The sequence below is a fragment of the Zonotrichia leucophrys genome, chromosome 2 (genome assembly GCF_028769735.1).
Source record: "Zonotrichia leucophrys gambelii isolate GWCS_2022_RI chromosome 2, RI_Zleu_2.0, whole genome shotgun sequence".
NCBI classification, from domain to species: domain Eukaryota; kingdom Metazoa; phylum Chordata; class Aves; order Passeriformes; family Passerellidae; genus Zonotrichia; species Zonotrichia leucophrys.
The window spans coordinates 99,867,269-99,890,734 of record NC_088171.1 but is presented as its reverse complement, the minus strand read 5'-3'; the positions used below and the strand labels follow the sequence as shown (position 1 = coordinate 99,890,734).

At 38.7% G+C, this 23,466-nt stretch overlaps 1 protein-coding gene across 2 annotated transcripts; it reads right to left on the bottom strand.

Annotated features, from left to right (window-relative positions):
- Positions 1–10,705: 10,705 nt before the first annotated feature.
- MC2R (melanocortin 2 receptor) lies at positions 10,706–23,239 on the bottom strand. 2 transcript variants are annotated; one of them, XM_064703474.1, is made up of 2 exons: positions 23,171–23,239; positions 10,706–11,987 (listed from the first exon to the last, which is right to left on the bottom strand). In XM_064703474.1, exon 2 carries the CDS (start codon positions 11,843–11,845, stop codon positions 10,874–10,876), a length of 972 nt encoding a protein of 323 aa, XP_064559544.1. In that variant the 5' UTR covers positions 11,846–11,987; positions 23,171–23,239; the 3' UTR covers positions 10,706–10,873. The 2 variants fall into 2 exon arrangements, with proteins under 2 accessions (XP_064559544.1, XP_064559543.1); XM_064703473.1 differs by lacking the exon at positions 23,171–23,239 and adding an exon at positions 22,759–22,861 and having other exon boundaries at positions 10,708–11,987.
- Positions 23,240–23,466: the final 227 nt, after the last annotated feature.

Below are 23,466 nucleotides of genomic sequence, written 5' to 3'. Positions count from 1 at the left end.
TGGCTGAGTGCATAAAATTATTCTGTGCTTACCTTGAACTGCAAAATTTTCATGTTTTTAAAACCATTGAGTGCAGCAAGAGATTGGGAAACACCTGTCTGTAAAAGTGATGAACAGAAGTAGCAAGCCCCTTGCATTCTGGCAAATAAAATTCTATTCTGAAATGAGGCATAACATATCAGACATGCTTTCATTATGCTTTCATTTTGAGAAATTTTGGACCATTCCTTGGACTGCAGTTCCATCTTTGGCACTAACATGAAAACTGCCTTCATTAAGGTCTTGAACCTCATAAGTACTGTAGATAGCAACATTATTTCTGTTATTTCCTGTTTCTGCAAGGATGGGAATGTTTTAATTCCCCTACAACCACTGTTCCTTCATGTCCATTTCTTAGTGGGAAATAGCCAGTCCATTGTACTTTGATCAAATTGGCATCATTATTTGGGCTGCTTCTGTTTGTCCTGTCCAAAAATATATTTTCCTTACCTTTCAGCTTCTGTCTCTGAAGATTTTGTACTGCTTTATTGAGTGGCCAAATTTTCTTCTGAAGGAGGAAAATAGCTCAATGATGATGGAACACTATCTATCTATCTGTCTGTCTGTCTATAATTTTCTATCTATCCTTTCCTTTATTTGTCTGACAAGTGGCACATGTAGGTGATCTAACTGCTGACAGCTCATCAAACACATCTGAACATCCTGATAAAATCTTTTAGGTGTCTATTTTTAACCTTCCTATTTTGTTCCCATGTACAAATAGCTCTATGGAACTGCATCCCATGTCAGAGATATGCAGAGAGTGCTGGCAGCTCAGAATATGTGGTTCAAGAACTCAGTCAATCTAGTGGAGAAAAAATTGTGAGTAGTTAGTTAAATGTCAAAGAGTCACCTACTATTTCTTTTTAGTTGTTTTCAGGGTAGGAAGAGCTCACCCCCTGTAAATGAAGGCAAGAGGACTGGTGTCTGTAACAACCCCCATTGAGAGACTCCGTTTAGATCAGATCCTGCACGGGCATGTGTTCCTCTGGCTCTTCCAATTTCCCCTACAGCAGCACAGACACTTGCGACCTTTCTAAGGGACCTAAAGCCATCCTGGTGTAATAGCTCATTTCTTTATTAGGAAACTTGTGCAACCAGCTGAAAACTATAGTTGGGAAAGACATTTTTCCTAGAACAAAAGGGTACTGTACAACAGGCATCTGTACACAGATCCAAAGGTCATGGGCTGAAAAACCAAGGAGAGATTTAAGCAAGCTGTGCATCAGCATGAAAGACATGCAGTCCCCTGTCAGTTGTTTCTCTTGTCCTCATGGGTTGTCAATTTATGGTTTCCTTGTGTCTTAGAAAAGGATCTGGTTACATTTCTTCTCCCTGTTGTTTGCTGCTGCCTGCTTAGCTTTAGGTGTGGGTACAATTGTGTTTCAAGTATATGTAATTGTGGTTTTGGTAACTTGTCAAATCATCTATAAAAGATGCCAAAGATAATACACAATTTTTTTAAAGACAGCTGAGGACAGACTGACTCTTGATCTAAACTTTGAGCATCTGTGCATACATTTGAAATGTAGGCAGCAAGAGGTGACCAGGGAATGGAGAGGAAGCAATGCAGGCTGGAGTGTGGGTACTGCCTTCCATATGTTATGGCTAATTTGCTCCCATGGAAGTGTATATTTGAACGTGTATTTCAAATATCTGCTATTTACTCTCACCATTACACTTTGCTAGAGCAGTTATCTCCTGAAGAGATGCTACTATTCCTTAAGGAAGATACTGTTTGGGCTGTTTAATTCCACACAGTAAATGCACTGCGCTTGTTGTGTATCTTGGGTAAAAAGAAGAGTCACGTCCCCATGATATAAACAGGGCCCAACATCCCACAGAAAACACACACAGTGGTACCACTAAGTACTAAAACTAATGAATTCACTCTGTTTATTGTAGGCATGGTTTTTCTGCCTTTAACTTTCTTGCTCGATAAACCATGTTTGGGTTTGACACAGTTGTTTTCTACCCTCCCTGGAATATCATCAGTCTGTTCCTTACCTTCGCTTTCCTTAACCTCCTCCTCAGAAATAGAAACGGGCTGCATTCTGGCCTCTGTTTCCAGATGCAGTCTTCCTTTGGCCAGCTAATAATAATTTTAATTTAAAGTTCTAATTCCTTTAAAGAACAATTATTTCAGCTGCAGAGATCTCCTGATGTGTGTGGAGGTGTGTGTATGTGCTGACAGCAAAGACTTCCTAGTTCTTGGGATCCTTTAGGTACAGTGGTCAGGATGGGATGAAATCTTTTTCAGCTTTTCCTGTATTGCAGCCCGGACACTACTATTAGTCTGGCCCACCTTGGCTTTTTTGGAGGAAAGCATGAGGGAGCTTTGTTGCAAGAACATTTCCTCCCCATAGTCACAACACATCCTTCCCACTTTCCAATGTCTTCATTACTTAATCAGAGGACCTTCACTCCATCTTATATTGTTGTAATAAATTCAAGTATTGTCATTCAAGAAAATACCCTGAGATAACTAGTCTAGGAGATAACTAGCCTAGGAGAGCAATTTTAAAATTTCCTCTTGCAACTAGGTCAAAAAAGGAGTGAGTGGGTAATGACAAAAGGTGTAGAAGATTTAGCAGCAAACAATAGGTCTTGAAAGTATGATTTTTTTAAAAGTGATTTTTAAAATGCAGCAAAATATCTCTACTGTTGATGGATAGAAGGGATTCTAGTTAATGCAGGCAACAACAGAATATCCTTCAAAAGGCAAATATTTCAAAAATGAGAGTGCATTTCAGGTTGTTCACAGATTGCTAGGTAAGAAGCGGGTATGTTAGAATTAAATTCATTTTTAACCAATTATATACATTTTAAACTTAGTTCATAATATTCTGTCATTAGACCTTTCTCATTTCTTAATTCTCGGCTATTGTGCCAACTTCTTGCAACCCACAATATCCTGGGTGCAGTGGTGGTTGCCATTTTTCTCTTGATAGCTGACACTATTTCTACTCTTAGCAGTACTAAAACGACTCGGTTGTTTTCTTTGCCTTTTTATCTTAATGCTACATCTGCTGACAACTCCTTTGCTCTGTGTCACCCATCCTATAGGTCTGGCTGCCATGCTTTGCTGCAGAGGTCTGTGCCCTTAAAGAGTCTGGCTTCTCCTACCAATATTCCCTCTCAGAACCTGGAGGGACTGTCACCCAGTTCTGCAGATGCATCAGGTTTCTCTTTTATGGAAAAAGCCTCCTCTCCCCACTGCTGTCCTAATTCATGAAGCTGGGGCCACAAAATCACAGACAAGGCAATCTGCATTTCACTCTGTTGTGGAGAAGCTGGTAACAGGTAAAGTGCACAAATCAGGCCAAGGATACCTTTCCAGGACTTACTCAGCAGACCTGAACAAATATGTTTTTTGGAAGAGATTCACTAATGGACAAAAAAGTGTGCCTCAGCTTGAAATCAGTGTAAGCAAAGCTAGTCTGAAGTAAAACCACTTTCATTTTCATATTGCTTCATCTGTGACCCAAAAACACTGATATGAAAGTATCATTAAGAGAACAGATGCATTTTTGAACTGCCAGATGCTATTTCTGCCTCTTATTTTAGGCATTTGTTTCAAAACATTGCCAGTTGGTACAGCACATTCCTTAGGGGGAAGACTTTTTCATTAATATGTCTAGAAGCACTGGAGGAGCAGACTTACTTAATTCAGAAGATCTTTTGCTTCCCCCTTATTTCCTAGCATGTTGCCTCAGGAGAATATTTTCCAAACCTTAAACTGAGAGTTTGTGCTTCTTCAAAGCTATCTGCAGGGAATAGGAAATGATTTAGTAAGCTTATCTCTCTTCTTTAGGGGAGAATTCTCCATTACAGGCTTAGTGCAATACAAGGAGTCATCTGAGCTCGTGTTCATTTGCTTGCAAGGAAAACAGAAACAGATGAAGGTCCTCCTGTTTCAGGCACCAAATTCCACCTAAGTCCTTCAGTTTATTTAGCCCTCCTTTTTCACAGTACTGCTTTTTATTCAAGCTTTCTGTTTCAAATATAAGAAGACAGACATCGAACAGACTACTATCTGTAAGTGTAGATATTATATCAGGTAACTTTAGTCGTGTAAAAGCAAAAGTTTGCATTCATGCCTTAGTTGCTGGAAGGACAATCAGCTGAGGAAAGTGTACTGCAAGGTGCTTAGTTATAGAGTGGATGTAAAGCATACGATGCATGAGATATTTTTGAAACATCAACATCTGAAATTCAAATGACTGTGCAATATGTTTTAAATTTAAATTACCAGGTTATTTTTGAAATACCAGAAGCATCACGCCTAATCTGACTGTATTATGGCTGACCCCCAGACATGATACATTAACAGTGACCAGGATCATTACAGAGAATTTTATGATGATGATTTAAGGAAGAAATGGAACATTTTTGAAAGGAAATGAAAAATAAATTAATAATCAAGCTATAAAGCACAAACATCATCCCTGTTTACATTATGAATTCTTCAGGACTTGTTTTGAATTCTTTCCATGAGTTCTGGTACCACTTTATTTACATGCACATATCCAAAGAAATAAGACTTCAAGGTGTCTTTGATCTCTAAATCAAATGGATGCACCAATTTTTGGTTGCTATTGCAAATCAGAAGCCACGTTCTGGACATCTCTGCTATTTTCACTCATCTCAGCATTTCTGTTTGTCTGACCATGAATGTTACTTCTTTCATTTCTACTTCTCTCAGCTCTACATGCTTCTTTCCAGAATGCAAGATGAATAGGTCCTCCCCACCTGTTTCTTTCTCTCTTCAGCTTACTTCCATACTGTGCTACTCAGTCTTAGAAATTACTCTTTTCTTTCCTGCCCTTGTCTCTCCTAACCTAATCTTGACCTTGCAGGCAAAGCTTCCAACTTGGGAACCCAGGGATGCTTCCATGTGATGAGTCTTCTTGTGCCCCTGATACTCCTGAGTCACGCAGACAAAGCCTTCAGTAAAGACCCCTCTGTACAGAAAAAAACTGAACAATTGATTTTGCTCATTTAGCACCGTTATTTGAAAACATTATTACTCTTTATCAACCCTTTTCCCTGGGCGTATTCCCAGGCATTTAACTGCCCATAGTGCCAGCCCCTCTAATGGGAAACGCTGCCAGCCTCAGCCCCTTATTAACCAGCCAGCTCTTACTTGCAAGGCTGTGCTTCTTTCCACCTCCTGCTCACCCAGGAGTCAACAGCTGCCTTTTATACAAATCCCCCTTCTTTCAAAGGTTCTGCTGTGATCTGAGAGGAAGCAAAGTGCAGATGAGGGCTGAGGGCTCTGTCAGTTCCTCTCAGCTTGCCCTCTGACATGGGCTGCTCCATACTGGGCTGGAGCTCTTTTTTCCCTCTCTTTTTATCTCGTTGCACAGGCTGGCAGTTAAGACAGGTTTAGCTGTCACACGGGATGATATGATTACCCAAATTACTTGGCAGTGGTTTCATTTCTCAAGTAAATGAAAATGTAAGACTGTGGTCTGTGAGACTGAAATGGTGCATTAAGCAACTCTGTGGATCAGCAACTCTTTAAAATTCAAGCAAAAGCTCAAATGCATATTTAGAATGATGGATAATAATTATTACTTTTGAAAGTGAATAGCTGCAGGAGTCCCTGGACTGGGAAGTTAGTTCTGAATTGGAAGACACCTACCCAAGATTTTCAATGCCACCAAACCCTGAGACCCAATTTAAATTGTCAGGGGCAATTAGCCAGAAAAACCTATGTGATGGGATTTTAAAGGGACTGAAGACATTTCTTGCTCATTTTAGAGACTGCATTATACCTCATGGTATTATTCTGACTCCCAGACTTCCTGCAGGGCTGAATGCTCTCCTGATGTGATAGCATAGAGGCTCTTGAGAGGCTTTAGACATTGTGAAAGTGGTTTTTTATTGCCTGACTTTATAACCACCAGGTCAGAGTCAGGACACTGCAGGGGCCATGGGACTCTTTTGGGGTCCATCAGGGCAATCTGTATTTTTGTACAGGGGACCCTTCTGTACAGCTAACTACAGCTGAAATGTCAGTGCAAGTGTCCTCCTGGGCCATGTGCTGCATCTCCTCTATCCTTGGTTAGGTTGTCAGAGGGTGAGAAGCTGCCAATGGAGTAACTCCACCCACAAATGTACCATCTTTATCCAGATAGTACAAAGTTTAGGGGTAGCTGTTCAGGGACTGAAGTTGTAATAAATGGTAGTGTAAAAGTGCTATGAAGCAATGGACTGTGGACTAACAAACCCATCTCATGGTCTTAATGTAAAAAAACCCCCACAATTTTTGAAAGCAATAAATAATTTTAGTTACTCAGTAAGAATTTGTACTCCAGAGCCATTATGCAGAATTATTTGATAGTTAATGGTTACTCATTAGACTATGTGTGACAGTTCAATAGTCTGATTTTGTGTTATAGGTGTGAGGGGATTTGAGGATGTAAGAAAACTTCTTTCAGTGGACATGAAAAGCATTTGTTTAGTGGTCCCACTCAGTTCTCCAGAATTGTACTTTAAGTCATCCTCTTTGAATTGGAAGCTTACAACAGCATTGTGTCTTCTGAGAAATGACACTTCAAATAAAGCTGTATTAAAGTGCTGTTGAATGATAAGGACACAATGGATAGCTCTCTGCTGAAATTACCTTGAGAGAATTAATAAACCAGGCCCTACTTGTGCATAATTCTGTTTGAATAAATGTATCATTTGAAGAATGTAGTTTTGTTTGAAAAACTGAAATTTTGTTTGGCTGAAAGGAGTCCAGGGTACCTATTTTTCTGAAAGTCTTGTCCAGAACAACAATTCATAGAAACAAGATTTTTCTCACATAAATAAACTAACTCTAAACTTTATTTTTTTCACATAAATAAACTAACTCTAAACTTATATTTTCTCATGGATAAACTGTATTTGTCTTGCTAATTTGTAAACAAAATCAAACCGCAAGTTTGTCTCTCACTGGCATACTGACTCTTTCAGTAGAATTAATTCCCCTGGGTGTCTTTATCAGATTTGTTCATTTTATTCCTGAACACGAAGTTCAGTTCAAAACAATAAAGGAGAGGAGGAGTTTTTCTTCTTTGGTTTTGCAGTAAGTGACTGGGAAATGTTTTGTTGCCACAGGCATGTAAAGTTCTGTGGGCCCTTCCAAATGAAACATTGATTGTAGCATTGCCTGTGATCTTCAAAGAACTGGATGTTCCTTTCAGGCTTATTAGCTTCTGGTAGAATCCAAAATGAACTTTTTTTCTCCCAAAGTTAAGGTACATTTCTGCCTCCTAAACTTTTCAAGCTGGGTAGATGAAGGGAAGTTCCAAAATCTGAGAAAAGTCTTCACTTTTACATATTAATATAAAAGCAAGAATTTAAAAATTCAGTGAGAATTTCAATAGTGACTTCAGCACAATACAATGAAAGCTTCAAAAATTGTGGCCTAAAGAATCTGTTCAAAAAGCAACATAGGTAAATATATGGAGACATTGGTACGTGACAGAGAAACTTGCTGGGACAGTGGACAACTAAAATGCAAGTAAAAATTTACAGGCAATTAGGAGAAAATGCATAGAGACTTACCCATCTGCTAACATGCTAGAAATCCAGGCAGACTGAAAAATTAAAATCTTTCTAGAAGCTTTTTTTATTCAAACATATTTTGTGTTCTTCCTGACTCTTTCTTCCCAGGAAGGGAATATTTTCAAGAGAAAATCCATTTAATCATAACTAGTGCAAACTGAAAAAATGTTTACATGTGTATTTTGAATTTTATATTGACTCCTTACGTAACCCCCAGGCTCAGCTTCAGATCTAATATTGTAGACACAGATTTCAACTGTATTGCAAATGCACAGGATTGCTTATTACAAATTTACACAGTGAATATGGCAAATCCTGTTGTCTCTAACACAAAAATGGAAAAAAATAAGCAGTTTTCATGATTTGCAACCTGTCTACCCTGCAGCCTTTTCCCACTCTTGCTGGTTGTCTGTGTATTAGACACAGAGTATAACAGTGAGAGCCATCAAGTGTCCACACCAGTTTAAAGAGATTACCATGAACTGTAAGTTTGGGTGTTGTTCAGGCATCATGACAGGAACAGATGTTTTGGGATATTGATTTGAGTGCATTCACAGCTGAGTGCAGGTAGGCTACAGAGAACAGGCATGTCATTTCTGGTGAGACAAGGTGGGAGCCAGTTCCAGATTGTGCTTGGGTTCAATGTCAGTGACTGCAGAAATACTTTTAAGTCTAAGAAAGCAGTGTGGGATAAAACCTACCAAAATCTTACTGCCTAGGTGTTGACTTCTTGTTTTAACAAGCTAGATGGAAAAAAATTCTCACTGGTCCGTAACCTGCATAACCACACCTGCTCTGTGTGTTGCAGATAAATGGTGCCTGGAGGCTTGGGGATGGTGCTGGGAAAGGCAGTGGGATAGTTTGGGAAGAGTGGGCAGATGGGTTACTGGAGAACAGCTTGTCCTGCCCTTGAAGGAGGGCTCAGAGGAACACAATCAAAGGTGTGCCCATGGGATGAATTTTGTTTGGTGAGGTAGAAGCCCACGTCCTCATTGCAAAGCAAAGCAAAGCAAAGCAAAAAAAATGGCAGTGCAGGGGTGGGAGCTGGTCTCTGTCTCCTGGGGTCTGTGAGTGACCACTGCCTCTTTCCCCTGGGCCTGGGGATGCTGCAAAGTGAGGTTGGCACCAGCCAGTCCCTAAAACTTTTTTTAGATGAGGGCACTCAGATGAGGGCTGAAGGCAGCCAGTTAAACAAACCTGTCAGGACTACCCTGAGCTGCCACTGGCTGGTGTGGTAGAAAAATGCAGTAGGTGGTGGCACTGCCTGAGGTCTGCTGTAGCCATGACCTTGTTCATCCCCTGCTTTCACAGGGGTACCTATCCAAGCCCTAACTGCCAGCATCTCCAGGAGAGGAGTCCTTATCAAAGGACTTTTTATAGACTTTCAATAGTACTTTTTACTGCTGAATTTTAGATTTTGACATGAGTCTCTCTTGAGCATTCCTCATTATGGGGCTAAATGTTTGGTGTTTTCTTTAATGATTAGGTGTTTCTCCATGTTTAGGTGTTATGAGGTACAAATAATTTTATGATAAGAATAATTTCATTTGGACAGCTCATTGTGAATGTGAAGTCTTTCCATGTGTACAGTTAGTCTTCCTTACAGGATGCATTCACTTCTAACATGGTGGAAGCTACTTATCTCTCTTAACTAAGTCTGCTTTAGGGAAGCAGATGGAAAATAGTGTTTTGAGGGAAGGAACTTTTGGCTGATAATTCATGCATTGCAGAGTTAATATGAGCTCTGTGTTAATCACAATTTTCTTTCCAACATTTTTTATCATTTTAAAATTCATCATTTGTGAGCACAGGGCACTGCAGTAGTGTAGATGTTTTGTTTTCCCTTTTCTTTAACATTGTATGTTTCTTTTCTTTTTCCCCCCAATTCTAACAGTCATTTCTTCCTGTGCAGCTTTACATTTATTCTGCCATTTGATGAAAATGAAGCAATTCTTATTAAAATAAAACATGTGATTCTATCTGAACTCCCTTCTAAACTTGCATTTTATAGATGAACCTTTTTTTTTTTTACAATAAATGCATAGGTTTGAAAAGTTTTCATTTTAGTATCTCTTTTCCAATTGATTTTTGCAGGTCTGTAGAGGCTTTCAGGTTTATTGTCCCTCATTCAACCCAAGATAACATGAATTTGTATGGTTTGTCCATGTTCCATACTCTTGAAACTTCTCTCTGGCACAGCTGAATGACTTCCTTGAATTACTGAGAGTTTAATTCTTCACTATATACTCTGGACTGCTTCAGAATGTTTTACAACTGAAAGCTATTCTGCCTTTAAATTTGGTGAACTCTGTATTATTTTGGCAGGAACAATTCAAAATTTTCCCACCAGGGTTTCTAAATTACAGGCTGCTTTGTAGCATCCTTCCAGACTGGAGAGTTGTTTTCTTATCTGGGTGGCTGACTTCCTCGGAACTGTTTGAGTTTTATCTCTGGTATTATGTTTTTTTGAATTCTTTGTGGCAGCATGCCATGGTTGAATCAAAGTGCTTTTCCTATCTGTGGAGGTTATTATTTTATTGAAGAGAACTGGCACTGACAAGTTCAGCAATCCCCTTTGCTAGTTCAGACCTGGCTTAAGGGTTTTAAAATTCAAAACCTGTCTTTGCTGGCATGACAACTTTATGTTGGAAAAAAACTTCAGTGACTACAAATATCTTTTTAATCAAAACATCCTATTCTTTTCGACTTACACTCCAAAAGTTGCTTTTGAAACTTAGAGATCACTAATTGCATGATTTTAAGGAGATTAGATGTTAAAGAAGAGTCTTGAGTTCCCTTTTACAGCAAAATTACATGTCCATGTTTTCTACTTAACCATATACTTTTATGCAAATGCATGGTTTAGAAACAAATGTTCACTTCATTGCAATTTAACCAACAGAATTTTTAAGTAGTATATGCATTGAATTGAAATTTATACAAAATGAATTTGCTCATGTCTCAGGTAATGCAACATGATGCGGATTTTAGTTTGGATTTTTCTGAAATGGCAAAAGGTAATTAAGACATTTGTTCAGTTTTTTTTCCTTGAATGAAAATTATCAGCAGAATTAGCTTAGTGTGGAGGTCTGGTTGACAAAGATTTGTGTGCTTACTTATTTTTTATTCATTATTTGTTAACTGAAAAATCTCTGGCAGTATACTACAAGCATAGCATTACTTTGGGTGTAATTGTTGGTATTTTTAACTCTTCACACTGATGTTGCACAGCACCCCATAAATGCTTCTATAATTTTCATTTTTGATGAAGTGTTCACCAGTTGCAGCTTGACCTGGGACAATAGAACATCTTCTTAAATGTACTCCGCAACTCTGGGCTTCGGAATGCAAAAATCATAGGGTTGATGATGGCATTGCACATGATGAGTGTCCCATTCACATGGAAAATGGACATGTAGCAGGCACAGTAAGGGTTGTGTGGGCAAAACCTTGCTAAGAGGATGTGAAGAACAAAGGGGGCCCAACAGCAAAGGAAAACTCCAAGGAAAATAGTCAGCGTGATGGCGCCTTTCATGTTAGTTCTGTGATGGACGGTGCTGCTGGGCAGTGAGGCGATATTTTTGGCGTGAGATCGAGCCAGGAGGAACATGTGGATGTAGAGGCAGAGTATGAAAAACATCATCAAAGGGAAGAGGATGGTGAAGGGAATGACCGTCGCTGCTTCATAGGAGAAGAGGGCGATGGCAATGCTGCTGCCGGCACAGAACGCCCAGATGATGGCCAGGATAACCAAGGCCCTCCTCAGTGTCATGATATTGTGGTACCGCAGAGCGTAGAAGATAGTGATGTACCTGTCTGCTGCTATGGCCAGCAGGCTGAAAATAGACCCCAGCAGAGACAGAATGAACATGGAGTCCATGGCATCATCCAGTTTTTTCTCAAAGTCTCCGTGACGTGTCAGGTATCCCATTTTGCACAAGATGATAAAGATGTTCTCCAGAGTTTTGTACAAGCTACCTAACATGTCTGAAATGGCTAAACTGCAAATGAAGAAGTACATGGGCAAGTGTAAATTCTTATTTCTCACAACAGCAATGAGGATAAGTAGATTTTCCAGTATCCCAGCGGCAGCAACAGTGAAAAAGACTTCCTCTGGCACCACAACCTGGGTGCAGTCAGTGATATTTAATGAAAAATTGCTTATGTTTTCAAGGGATGGAATGCTTGTCTGCCCTGGGTGTTTGATTAAGTTGGAAGGTCTCTCAGTGTTCATTCTTCTGGTCATGGAAAGAGTCTAGGTTGCTTCTTTTTCAGCTTTGGCTTTATTGTGAGGCTGACCTGTCAATCAGACCATTCTTCTTTTGATGAAGGCTCTGTCCTTCATCTGGAGCAATTTTAAGACTTAACTGAAATGTCTGGAATTTCTCCTACAATAAGACATGTAGAAACATAAATATCAGGAAGAAATTGACCACACATATGAGGCAAAAATAGATATTTGAAATATCATGAATTGCAGTTTAAAGCACATCTATAATCACCATAGAGAAAAAAAAAATTATTAAATAGGAGCTGTTCAAGGCTTCATTAAACCTTAAAGAGAATCAAAGTGTAAATTGTCTTTTAGCTTCAAAGTGATTTTAAAAAATGTGTGTAATTTTCTTTACTAATGTGCATCCCACATTTACTGAAACTAATCTTACAGACTTGAAGAGTTTGGCAATCTTTACTGGCCCAGATGTTTGCTTTGAGAAAGCCTGGCAGTTCTCACAAGATTTTCAGCATTATTAGACACAAATAAAACTACTGCCAAGATAACTCTTGTCATACAATAACATTACATTATTGTAATAACATAACAATAACATTTACCCCCATACTGTTGATGGTGTAGTGAAATGGCCTCAATTTAAATGTGAACATTAGAAAATACTGATGGATTTAGAGGCATATTAGATGTTAGTGAAAGGCTTCATTTTAATTTAGATTGAAACTGTCTTTTGATTCCATGAAAGTATTTCTAGGATCCTATGTACAACTTTTTCTTGTCTGTATTTTACAACTATCTAAAACCCCAAATATTATTTCAGCACTGGGATGATGTTTTCCTTTTTCCATAATGATCCTAATCTAAACTACATCCAAGCATATAGGAATCTTTCCAAAGGAATGGACTTTTTACTCTTTACATGAATGTATAAATTGATATGATATTAATTTAGCTTGGATATGACCCATAAACGATAAGAGAATTTTTCTTCTTGTCATAGCCAATTTGGGAAATACAGATGCAATTTTGGTATTTAGAAAGTCTCCTTTTTACAGATAATATTTTCACTGAAAGGGTTGTCAAGCACTGGAACAGGCTGTCCAGAGAAGTGGTTGAGTCACCATCTCATGAAGTATTTAAATGAGGTATGGATGAGACCCTTAGGGACATTGTTTAGTGGTGGACTTGGCAGTGCTGGGTTAATGGCTGGACTGAGTAATCTCAAAGGTGTTTTCTAGTCTAAATGAGTCTAAAGTTTCATGATTCCACCTCTGTTTTTAGGTTTAAACCAGCTTTCTTTGACACTTTCATATCAGTAAATCTTGAAATTTCTTTAGACATTTGTTCATAATCAGGGTTGCTGAATATTATAACACACAGTTCCTGTTTCAAAGGGAGAAGTTAAAAGTTTCATTTATTTTGTATACAAACAAGGCTTGGAGCACCAGCCATCACAAATTTGATGAAACTAGAAGTATTCAGGAGAGTACCCATACATATCTGAAAACACGGGCTGAATAAAGTGTATTGCACTGCAGCATGTGTAGACATTCACAAAGATAATTAGGCTGGCATCTGTCAGTATGTGATGGAAGGAGTTATAACAAGAATGAGAAACTTGACAATGTCTTTGTAATGATATGTTTTTCCTATTCTCACCTGGAGCTACTGTCACAGTTAAGTTTCACGATTTCTAATCTAGCACTCTGTTACCAATTTTCACTCTTTATAGGAAGTCAGCACAGGCACTTCAGACAAAACTTCATTTCAATAGGATTTAAACAGGAGAATCAGCTAGCAACATTTAGTAAGTTGCTGTTTTCTCAAAACTGTATTTCAAGAATGCTTCTTGGCTGATATAGTCATATTGCTGAAATAATCTACCAGAAAAAACATGAAGTTTCCTTCACTGAAAAGATATAATATTATGAATTGCATGGTATATTACATCTGCTGCTTATAATTTTACAGTAATTTTGTTTTAAACTAAGAGCAGAGAATTTATAAGAGCTTTGCTGGATTTACAATAAACTGAATAATTACATCACTTAATGTTGTTTTCCAACAATCAATAGAAAGCCAAAAAAAGACCATCTTGTTTCAGAGATTATCATTTCAGCATGTATACATGGCTACTGCACACTATTCTATTAGGGTTCCACCAAAGATCTTGTCCATTATCTCCTTTTCTGATGCTTCAGCATGGTGCACAGTCATATTTCAATCTCAGATATCCCAGACAGAAATATCTGTGTATTCAGTGTTTAACATGGGTCATCAGTGCTTGATCTCTTCACAACAGACATTATATCATACATCTGCAGTAAGTGCCAGAGTTACAGGATTGTTTTCACTGCTACTGATCTCCCAGGTAGGGTGCATTGAGTAGTTTAGTGGTTCTAAGGAACAGGCAGACTACACAAGGGAGGTAAAGCTGTTGTGAGCATGGTGAGTAATATCAGTGGTACTCCCAGAAAAATGACTCTGGGCCCCAGCACCAAGAAGCCCAGGGTGAAGAAGGACCACCAGGACTCCACTGAATCCATGGGTAGTGACTGTCTTCTGCTTGATCTCTCTCTCTCTCTTCCCTCCTTGCCCTTTTGTATTTCTTTTTATCTCTCTACCTCACACATACTGTTAAATAAAACCCATGCTATTACTTTGTCATGTGGTCTTGTCTTCACCTTCACTCAGGCAGAGGCGTCTTTCAATAATTGGATCTTAACAATGTCTTAAAAGGTAATGGGAAAAGAAGACACTTTGGGGCTTGGGTGCATATTTCTACTGTCTACAGAAATTAGAGCTGAGGTCCTTTCACACAAGTATAAAAGGTGAAAAAAATGCTTACACTCCTGTGTTAATACCAAAGAGAGTTTGGATGCAACAGATTTTCTCTCCCCTGTCAGTACCTTGACAGTTTGCTTTGTACTGTCCAGATGAAAGGTCCATGCCACTCACTCTCTGAAATATCTCAGATTTATCTTTTGCAGGTACCGCAAAGTCAACCTTTCCCAACTAGTGCTTACATTTCAGAATTATTAAAAACAGGACATTACAATTTAAAAAAATACCATATAGGACAAGTCTGGTTTTCCTAACAATCAACAGCTGAATTATTTGGATTTTAACTTTTTTGAGGTCATTCATGGTGTAAGAATAAATCTGCCTGACTGTAGCAAGAAATGTTAAACTGTCAAAAAGCAATAAATGACAATGAAAAACTTAAAATCTGAAACACATTTACATATGTAGCTGTATAACAAAATCAGCAAAAACTTCAACCCATTCTTGTTTAAATTAGATCCTGGATGGAGAAATCAACAGCTCAGTAACACTGGATATTCAGAAACATTATTTATCTATCAGGATGCAGTCTCCTGACCTGGTAACATGGGCCAGGAACTGATGGCAATAGTAAGGTTACAAAACATGCATATTTTTGCAGTACTATCATCAATTTTTTATTTGTTTGGTTGCTATCTAAAGGAAGATGAAGCAACAAACTGGGAGAATGGAACTCAGAACCAGAAACTATATTGAGAATATTGTACAAACTTAGGAAACAAATCAAAATCAGATTACCTGACAATGAATGGTAATCACCATGGTTATGGTGTGGCTCCTTATGATGCTCTTGTTGCTTGGAAAGCCTGTATCATGGTTTGACCCTGGCACAATGCCAGTGCCCCCATGAAAATACCTTCCAAACATTCCTCCTCTCCCAACCAAGTTCCCAATGCATCACAGTAAGACAAAACCTTAGACTTCAATTCAGTTGCCATCCCTCAGATCACCAACTCTCAGCCCATCACCACTCTTCAGATAATCAATTCTCAGTTCATCAAGAGGAAAGGAGTCCCTCTTGCACCATAGGCTTCCCCAGGAAACACAGCTGGAACCTTGTGTGTTTCCATGTCATTCGCGGCATGGCCTGGAGAACATTTGCCATTGTGACATCTTCCTTCCATGTCCAGTGCTCTCACCACTGCACATGCACCAGAGCTGCTTCTAGGGTTTTCCTTTTAAGGATGCTTTGTCCAGTTCCAAAGAGAGCACAGTCTCTCACTTTCAGGAAGACTGTCCCACCCAAATTCCACCCCCTGGGGCCGAGGGGTACCAACACTGAACCCTCTTGGCTCTGGGGCATTGCCTCTCCCTTGATGCAGTCTCTGTGTCACAGGAACATGGTTCTGTCCATGGCTACACAAGAAAAGTCCAGCCAAAGGCCACTCCATCATCTCCTGCTAGCTAGAATTCTTGTCAACTTCTCTCGGACATCTTTCACTTGCACAAACTTGCATCACACTTGCCCATTTCCCGCTATTCATCCCTATCTCTCTTCCCATTCAGCTCCAGGAGGATCAGCATTTGTAAGGTTCCATCATGCAAGAAAAGGGTTAAAAATCTCAGGCTCTGCCTGTCCAGAACTTCCATGGCTGCATTGCCAGGCACCTTCTTGCTGCAACATCCTCCCTCCTCCTTCTCAGCTGGCCCTGCTATCAAATTTCAAGGTGGCACCGGCACAGACACCGGCACTGGCTCTCTCTCTATCTCCTGGGGGCTGGCTGCTTAATGTCTCTTGGTGCTCCTCCACCCTTCCATCCTCTTCTATCCTCAGGGTCCAGGCCCACCTCACCCGGCCACAGCAGCCAGGCAGGGGAGAGCTCTGGGCTCTTTCACCACCGGAACCCAAGAGAAGTTTTCCTGGGAGTTCTCTGCTTTTAACCCCCTGTGTTCTCAGAGTCATATCCGTGTCCCCAGTGTCCACACCAGGTGCCAATATTCAAATCTGAGCACCTATTGGCTTGACCACAGCATCCCAAAAAATTCACTTCTTCTCAAACCACGACAGCCTGTTTACACTGGTATGTAATACACAACTAAAAGCCAGCCCCAGTTCTTCAGCCTGTGGCAAGGCAGAGAATACCCTTGAAGATGCTGGGAACTCCCAGTGCTCCAGAGCATTAGCCTTGGGCACAAACCATAACTCTCTCCCGTGTGTCTTGTGCCCACTGATAACTAAAATACAATTTTCTCTGCAGTAGAAATACAATAACTTAGCATCTGAAAGGTCTGGGAATAATGGGTCTGGTCTTGACTTTTTTTTTTATTGGATGAAAACTTATTTCACTGAATAAATAAATAACACCTTTCCCTTGATGCCAAAATACTAAATAATCTGGCCAGGTCAGCTGCAATAGCAATAAAAGTAATTTCAGCTGTGAACTATAATGAGAAGATACGGTTAAAAAATTATATACCTTAATACTGTATAATTTCCCAGGGGCTTTTTTTTTCATCTATTATTGTTTTAATAGCAAACCATACTTCCTTTTATCGTAGAGACCCCAAGATGTATTTACTCTCTAAATAGCTGTAAGTAAATAAAACCTGAAAGGGTACTGAGTAGTTTCTTCAGCTTTAGGACTGCACAAAACAGCTGTGATAACAAGCCAATTATATAGAGCCAATGATTTATTTCAGAACCATGAAATGTATGAATTCCTGGTTCTATATATCTAAATTTTTTTGGGAAAAAAAGTAATTTGGAAGGAATGCAACAGAATAAGGGAATTGTGTATCAGACATAGTGTAAGTAGTGTATTTCACAACCCACTCAGTATATAAATAGGTGCTCATTTGTCTCTTGAAATGCCATAACCTTCCCTCAGTTCTCCAAAGTCTCCAATGTACTAGCACTTGTTTCTATGCCTTTATCTCTAGCTAGCTCCAAAGGTTTTTCACTGGGACACCAGGTAATCTGTTCAGGTTTGTTCCCCTTGCCTGGTGCAGCTTAGAATGACCTCCTTTGTCTGAAAATGCCAGCCAAAGTCCCACAGACAGGAGCAATGTATTTTTTCTGTCACTCGCGTTTAAGCTGTTGCAATTTTGTATCAAGATACATTTGACAAAAAACTGGTGACAAATACCTTTTTCCTCGTTTCTAGCTTTTCTGGGAGTACCAAGCGTTCAAGAAGGAAACAAGCCACTCAAAAACATGGATGTGGAGTCTTAGCTTTTAAAGCTGTAAAACAAGAAAATGCAACCTTTTTTCTCTTTTTTTTGGTCTTTAGTAAGTAGGCAATGGCTTTCATGGGGACAAGAGGGGCTGGACTTGTTATAGGCAGGTGAGTTATGAGGACAGGATGATCCCTGCGTGCGCTAATGGGAATTTCTTTTTGTCTGCCAGCCTGGCTTAACCCTGAACAAGCAAGTTAGTGAAAGAACCCATCTAGCCTGATCCTGCCTTGCCCTGCACATCGTATGGTTCTTTACAGTCATTAGAAGTAATTGTGTCAGAGGAATTACTCTAAAAAACACAGACTCCTAAAGGCCCTGTCAGCTTCTCTACTTCCTGTAGCTTTTCTGTCTGTCTCAAAGCACAGAAAATATCTCGCTCACTTCTAGGTTGACCATGCTTAAGGTATCTCAGCATGGCCTGTACAAAAGAATCCCAAAAAGAAACCTGCCTGCTTGAGGAAGAGTAGCAGATCATAAGTGTAACATCCTCAGCTGTAATTGTTAAACTCTTGAAGAAAATAGTTTCCTCAAATGACCTTGATTTTAAATCTTTCACCATTTATTAAACAGACCCAAATGGAGCAGAAAGCATCCAAGAAAGTTGCTAAAATTTAGTGGCAGCACAGTTCTTTGATATTGTCCAAGTATTGTTCCTTTATAGGGAATCTTTCTGAAAGCATTGGTATCTCCCATCAGAAACTGGGATGGTAAAAGGGTGCATATCTGATAACCTTCTTTCCTGTAAAACTAAGAAAGTCTATATTTTAAATTGGGCATTATATGTTAAAAATTTTGTTCAGCAAACGCTGAACAAAACAGTGGCTGTGATCGCAAAAGAGTGATGGCATTAATTTCCATCCGTCAGAAATCAGATTTTTTCACTTCTCAATGTGAAACATCTCAGTTGCTGGCATTGGGGTGGAGCAGAAAGATCTCTTTCCAGGGAAGGAACATGCGTTTCTCTTTCTGCTTACTGCTGTAGGTACAGCTAGGAAAAAGTACCACGTGGTCACATTTCATTGTTCTCTTGCTAGAATTTGTATCTTCTCAACAAAGTAAACATATTTCATATGAAAAACCAATTTAATCCAGAATAGAGTACTGGCAGCTTTGATAGAATAATTTTCCTTTAAAGTATTTTAATCCTGTTTTCTTTTGTTTTTTAAAATTACAGTGTAGGTTAAATAATGTCAAATAAGGGTATGTGAAAACAGTGATGAAAACTGGAGATGCTAAGACATCTGGATTTTCATCACACAATCTTTTGAAATTTTATTAACAACTGCAATTAGTATCCACTCTGTATCAGGTAATTTATTCTTTTGCTTTGATCTCCCTCTAGTGTTCAAGAAAATAGTGTCAGCCAGGTATTAATGACTGATCAGAGCTATTCTAATTTTTCACATGCGTGGACATTACATAACATTGTGTTTCCTAATCTCGAGTTCATGAACTGTTATCAGGCCTAGATAAACTTTTTTTTGTGCAAGGGTGTTCACTGCCATGGGTCTTGGTGATTTATTGCACCAGGATAGTGAGGGTATGTCCCATATTATTCCAATGTCGCTACTTTCTTAGAAATAACTTCACATTGATTGAGATGGCACTTTTTGAAGAAAAGCAAGGAAGCAAAAAAGGGAAGTGTGTATGTTTACAAGTTAAATACATTGAAAAATATTGTTGTATCTAAAGCTGTGCATATACCAGTTGGGTCAACTACTACTACTAAAATTTCACTCACATAATTACAACTGTGGCTTCCTTTTAAAAATACTTTCCACAGTGAAATTAAGGTGCAAATCATAATTGCCAAAATTTTAAATGTATGACATGTGTGCATATGTTGAAGAGAACTTCTTTTTTCCTGGCTTTGAAAACTGTATAAAAGCATTTTCTGACCAAATCATAATCTGAACAGACTGGAGATCTTGCAAAGATTACAGCTGAAAAAAATTTGAATTTTTGGTTTACTTCTTATGGGTAATTCTTTTTTCCTTAGGATCAGCACCAAGGTAACACAATTATGTGTTTTTTTATGAATAAGGAAAAATCAGGAAAGATTTTCTTATTCATATTTGAGTTTAGGTATATTCACTATGCAATGATTTTGTTGCAAAAAAAAAGTAATAAGGCATCTAAGCTATGCAGAAACAAACTGATCAGGACTTCTCTCCCTGTCATGTGAGTGTAGCTTCATGCAAGATGTGCATAGCTCTGGGTGTTTCAGCAAAATACTGGAAGCAGGTAAAGTAAAAAGGATTAAAAAGGATGGACTGAGTTCTTAATATCCTTAACAAAATAAATCTTTGCAGTAGCAGAGAGGAAAAAGGAATTATTTAGGATACTTATGAATGAAATGGCAAGAACCATTAAAAAGGCGGAGAGAAAAAAAATTAAATCTGAAAATCCTGAAAATCTAGGAAACATTTTCTAATTGATGAAGTCCTTGTGGCAGGATCATTTTTCACATACAATTTCTGAGTCTGTAAGCTATGCTGTTAGCTGAGGTGCCTGGAACTAAAAAAAAAAGCTGCATAAAATGTTGGAGGTTTTGTAAAGACTTTTGTTTTGTAACAAGGCATAAACACAGAATGTTAACAGAGTCATTAGTGCACTTTATTTCACAAAGTCTTTAGTGAAATAATCTTCTTCATATCAAGTGTGTGGACAATTTATTGAAAATGAGTAACCTGTAGAGATTAAAGCTAGGACCTGTACAAAATCAAGGACTGTAAATATATTAATGCACTTCTCACTGGTGTTCTGCTTCCTTTTTCAGTAGTTACACTTTGGAGCAACCTTCCCACCAGTGTAGACAACATGCTGTGCCCTGGGGAGGGGGAACTTCTGCAATTCATTTACTACACAGCTATCAGGGAAGGGAGTGAAATTGCAGTGAAGGTTTCCCCTGCCTTTACTGCTGGACAGTACATGGGATCATGAGAGTTTTTTTCTGAAATATGTGGAGCCTCATTCTCTGCAAAGCTTCTGCTGCTTTGCAAAGTTGAGATACATGAAGAAATACAGCTATTGTGATATACTAAGAAATAGAATTATTAATCAGTTGTAATTTTTACAATGCAATCTACCTAAAGAAAAAGACCTCAAAAGACCAAACCAAACCAAGCTTGCTCTGCCTGATGCAGGTAATTGCTTTGGAAGTGGTGTACTTATAAACTTTGGTCACATCCTTCACCCTCAGATCAGTGTGATGTCATTGGAGACACTTGGTGACAAGCTACAGTGATCAGTGCCTACTAAATATGTTTCTTTATTAAGATTATAGTGGAAAGATGCATGTTTCTTTGAAACAATATTTATTGCGCCCCAGACTTTGTAGCTGGCTTTTATGACACTATTCTTTCCTATTTGCTTCCAGAATAAATTAATTTTAAGCCTGTAAAACTGTAAATTTCTACAAAGAATGAAAAATTATATTGGATTTGAACACAGGGTGAATTCTTCTTTGGGATCGTTGTAAAATCAATCAAGAGGCCTTCAAGTGACATTTCTGGAGGCCATTGCTCTGTTTTTACACTTTCCACTAAATCACTGTTTGCCATTAATAATGCCCCACAAAAATGTTACCAACAAGCATTAAGGAAATTTTCTTTACATAAAAGCATTTACCATTTAATGAAAAGGATGTCCTGTGTTTCTGCTCTAAAGAAAGAAGCACCCCTAGCTGCTCTTTTAGGAGCCAGCCATCTTTTTCTCTGGCTGTGCTTTCTCCAATAGTTGCAAACAAAATAATAGTCAAGGTAGATGGTATCATTAGAGTAATATTTAATATTTTTAAATGACAGAAAACAAGGGTGTGGATTTATAGCATATAGCCTGCTGTTTAAACGCATTATCTTATGGTATGTATTAACTATCTATTTTGAAACAAAAACATGAATCAAAAATACAGGACCTTCTTTCCTGAGAGCTACTTCAAAGTGCCATTGTGCTTTTTGTCTTGCCACTGAATGAATATGTTTACATCCATCTATACTAAAAAGTAATGTAACGTAGTGAAAAGACAATAATTAAAAAGATTAATTCAATAGATAGTTATTTTCTCTGGGAAGCTTGTAGAAAGGGGGCAGGGTGAAAAAAATATCTCTTTTAGATTTGTCTTTTCAGAGCCATGTTAATTCCTTATGCCTGGGAGGGAGAATGAGTAGGAAAAAAGTGTGAAAGGACTCATATTTGAATTCTCTAAGACTGTAAAAATCTACTTGCATTTGGAGTAGTGGCCACATAAAGCTTTAGTCTGATCACATCTTGGCATTCAGTGCTGCTGTGGCTTCTGCTATGGGTGGAAGTAAACAAAATCTCATTGCAAAAGGTGTGCTGTCATCCAAAGCCACCTCTGGAGAGGTGTGGGAGATTTATGAAGATACCTAAGATTAGGTAATTTTAGCCTGTTTTTCCCATGCACATTCCCATGAATGTGGAACTCCTATGGCAATGACACTTTGGCAGAGCAGGTATTTCCACTTCTACACAGGTATAATAGAATTAAAGGTACATATAGGGGATGTGGATGTGTGTGCATGTGGTGAAATTTGCCTTCTGCTTCTGGTCTGAAATAGTTAACAGGGAAAGTCAAAGGATAAATAATAGTTCTGGTTCTCTACAACAACGAGTTTTAAGCAGAGACATTTGTTCTGCCCTCATTTGTGCTTATCTGCTTGAAGGCAGAGACTGCTGCTGTTCTCTGCCTTCCTCTCTTGTGTGCTGCTGATTGACGCAGGATTAAGCATCTGAAAGTATTGGCAATTAGAGTGCAGCAAACCACACAGTCGTCTGAGAAATCTGTACCTGTCAGGTACATCGATGGAATTATTCAATACTTGCACTTGAACAAGCGAGAACAGAATTTGGTCTCCCTGAACAGAGTGAATACTACAAAACCATACCTGGCAGGTGTAGCCCTCCTCAGATAATTCCCAGTCCAGACTCAGAAGACCACTCATTGATGACCAGCTAGAAAGTCTCTGAGGGATGTGTGGCCTCTGGCTGACACAGTGAAAAAACCCAAAACAGTTGAAGCAGGAAAAACATTAAACAAAAGATAAACATTTCAATAGAAGTTTTCCTACTCTATAACTTAACTTCTTCCATTGGTAAAGAGGATAATCTTACTCAGTCTTCATACAAGAGGAATAAAAACCCTTGCCAAAATTTTGCTTGAAAGAAGAATGACTAGAAGATGAAAGATTTCAGGGAACATTAGGATATATGGCACTTCATTCTACAATAACACTGCATATTTCTAATTTCTCCAAGGAGGCCTAATGACATTAGATATATTTTGGAACCTCCACTTACCTGCTAGAGAAACCACTTGTGAGTCAGTTTGCTGGTAGCTCTGGGAGCAAGATTATTTATAAAGGAAACGAAGCCAACACAGCCTTTGCGTAAGGGAAAGACTGGAACATCTAAATCAAAGAGGACGACAGTTGTTTCATTGGCACAACCTTGAATTAGAATCTCTTTAAAATAAATCATCCACTGTCTCTTGAAACATTTATGGGAAAAAAAAAAAAGCAAAAACTGCCCAGTCAAAGGGAAAATATTCTGTTTCAGATGGATTTTCTTGTCAGCTACTCTTCTTTATAACCTCC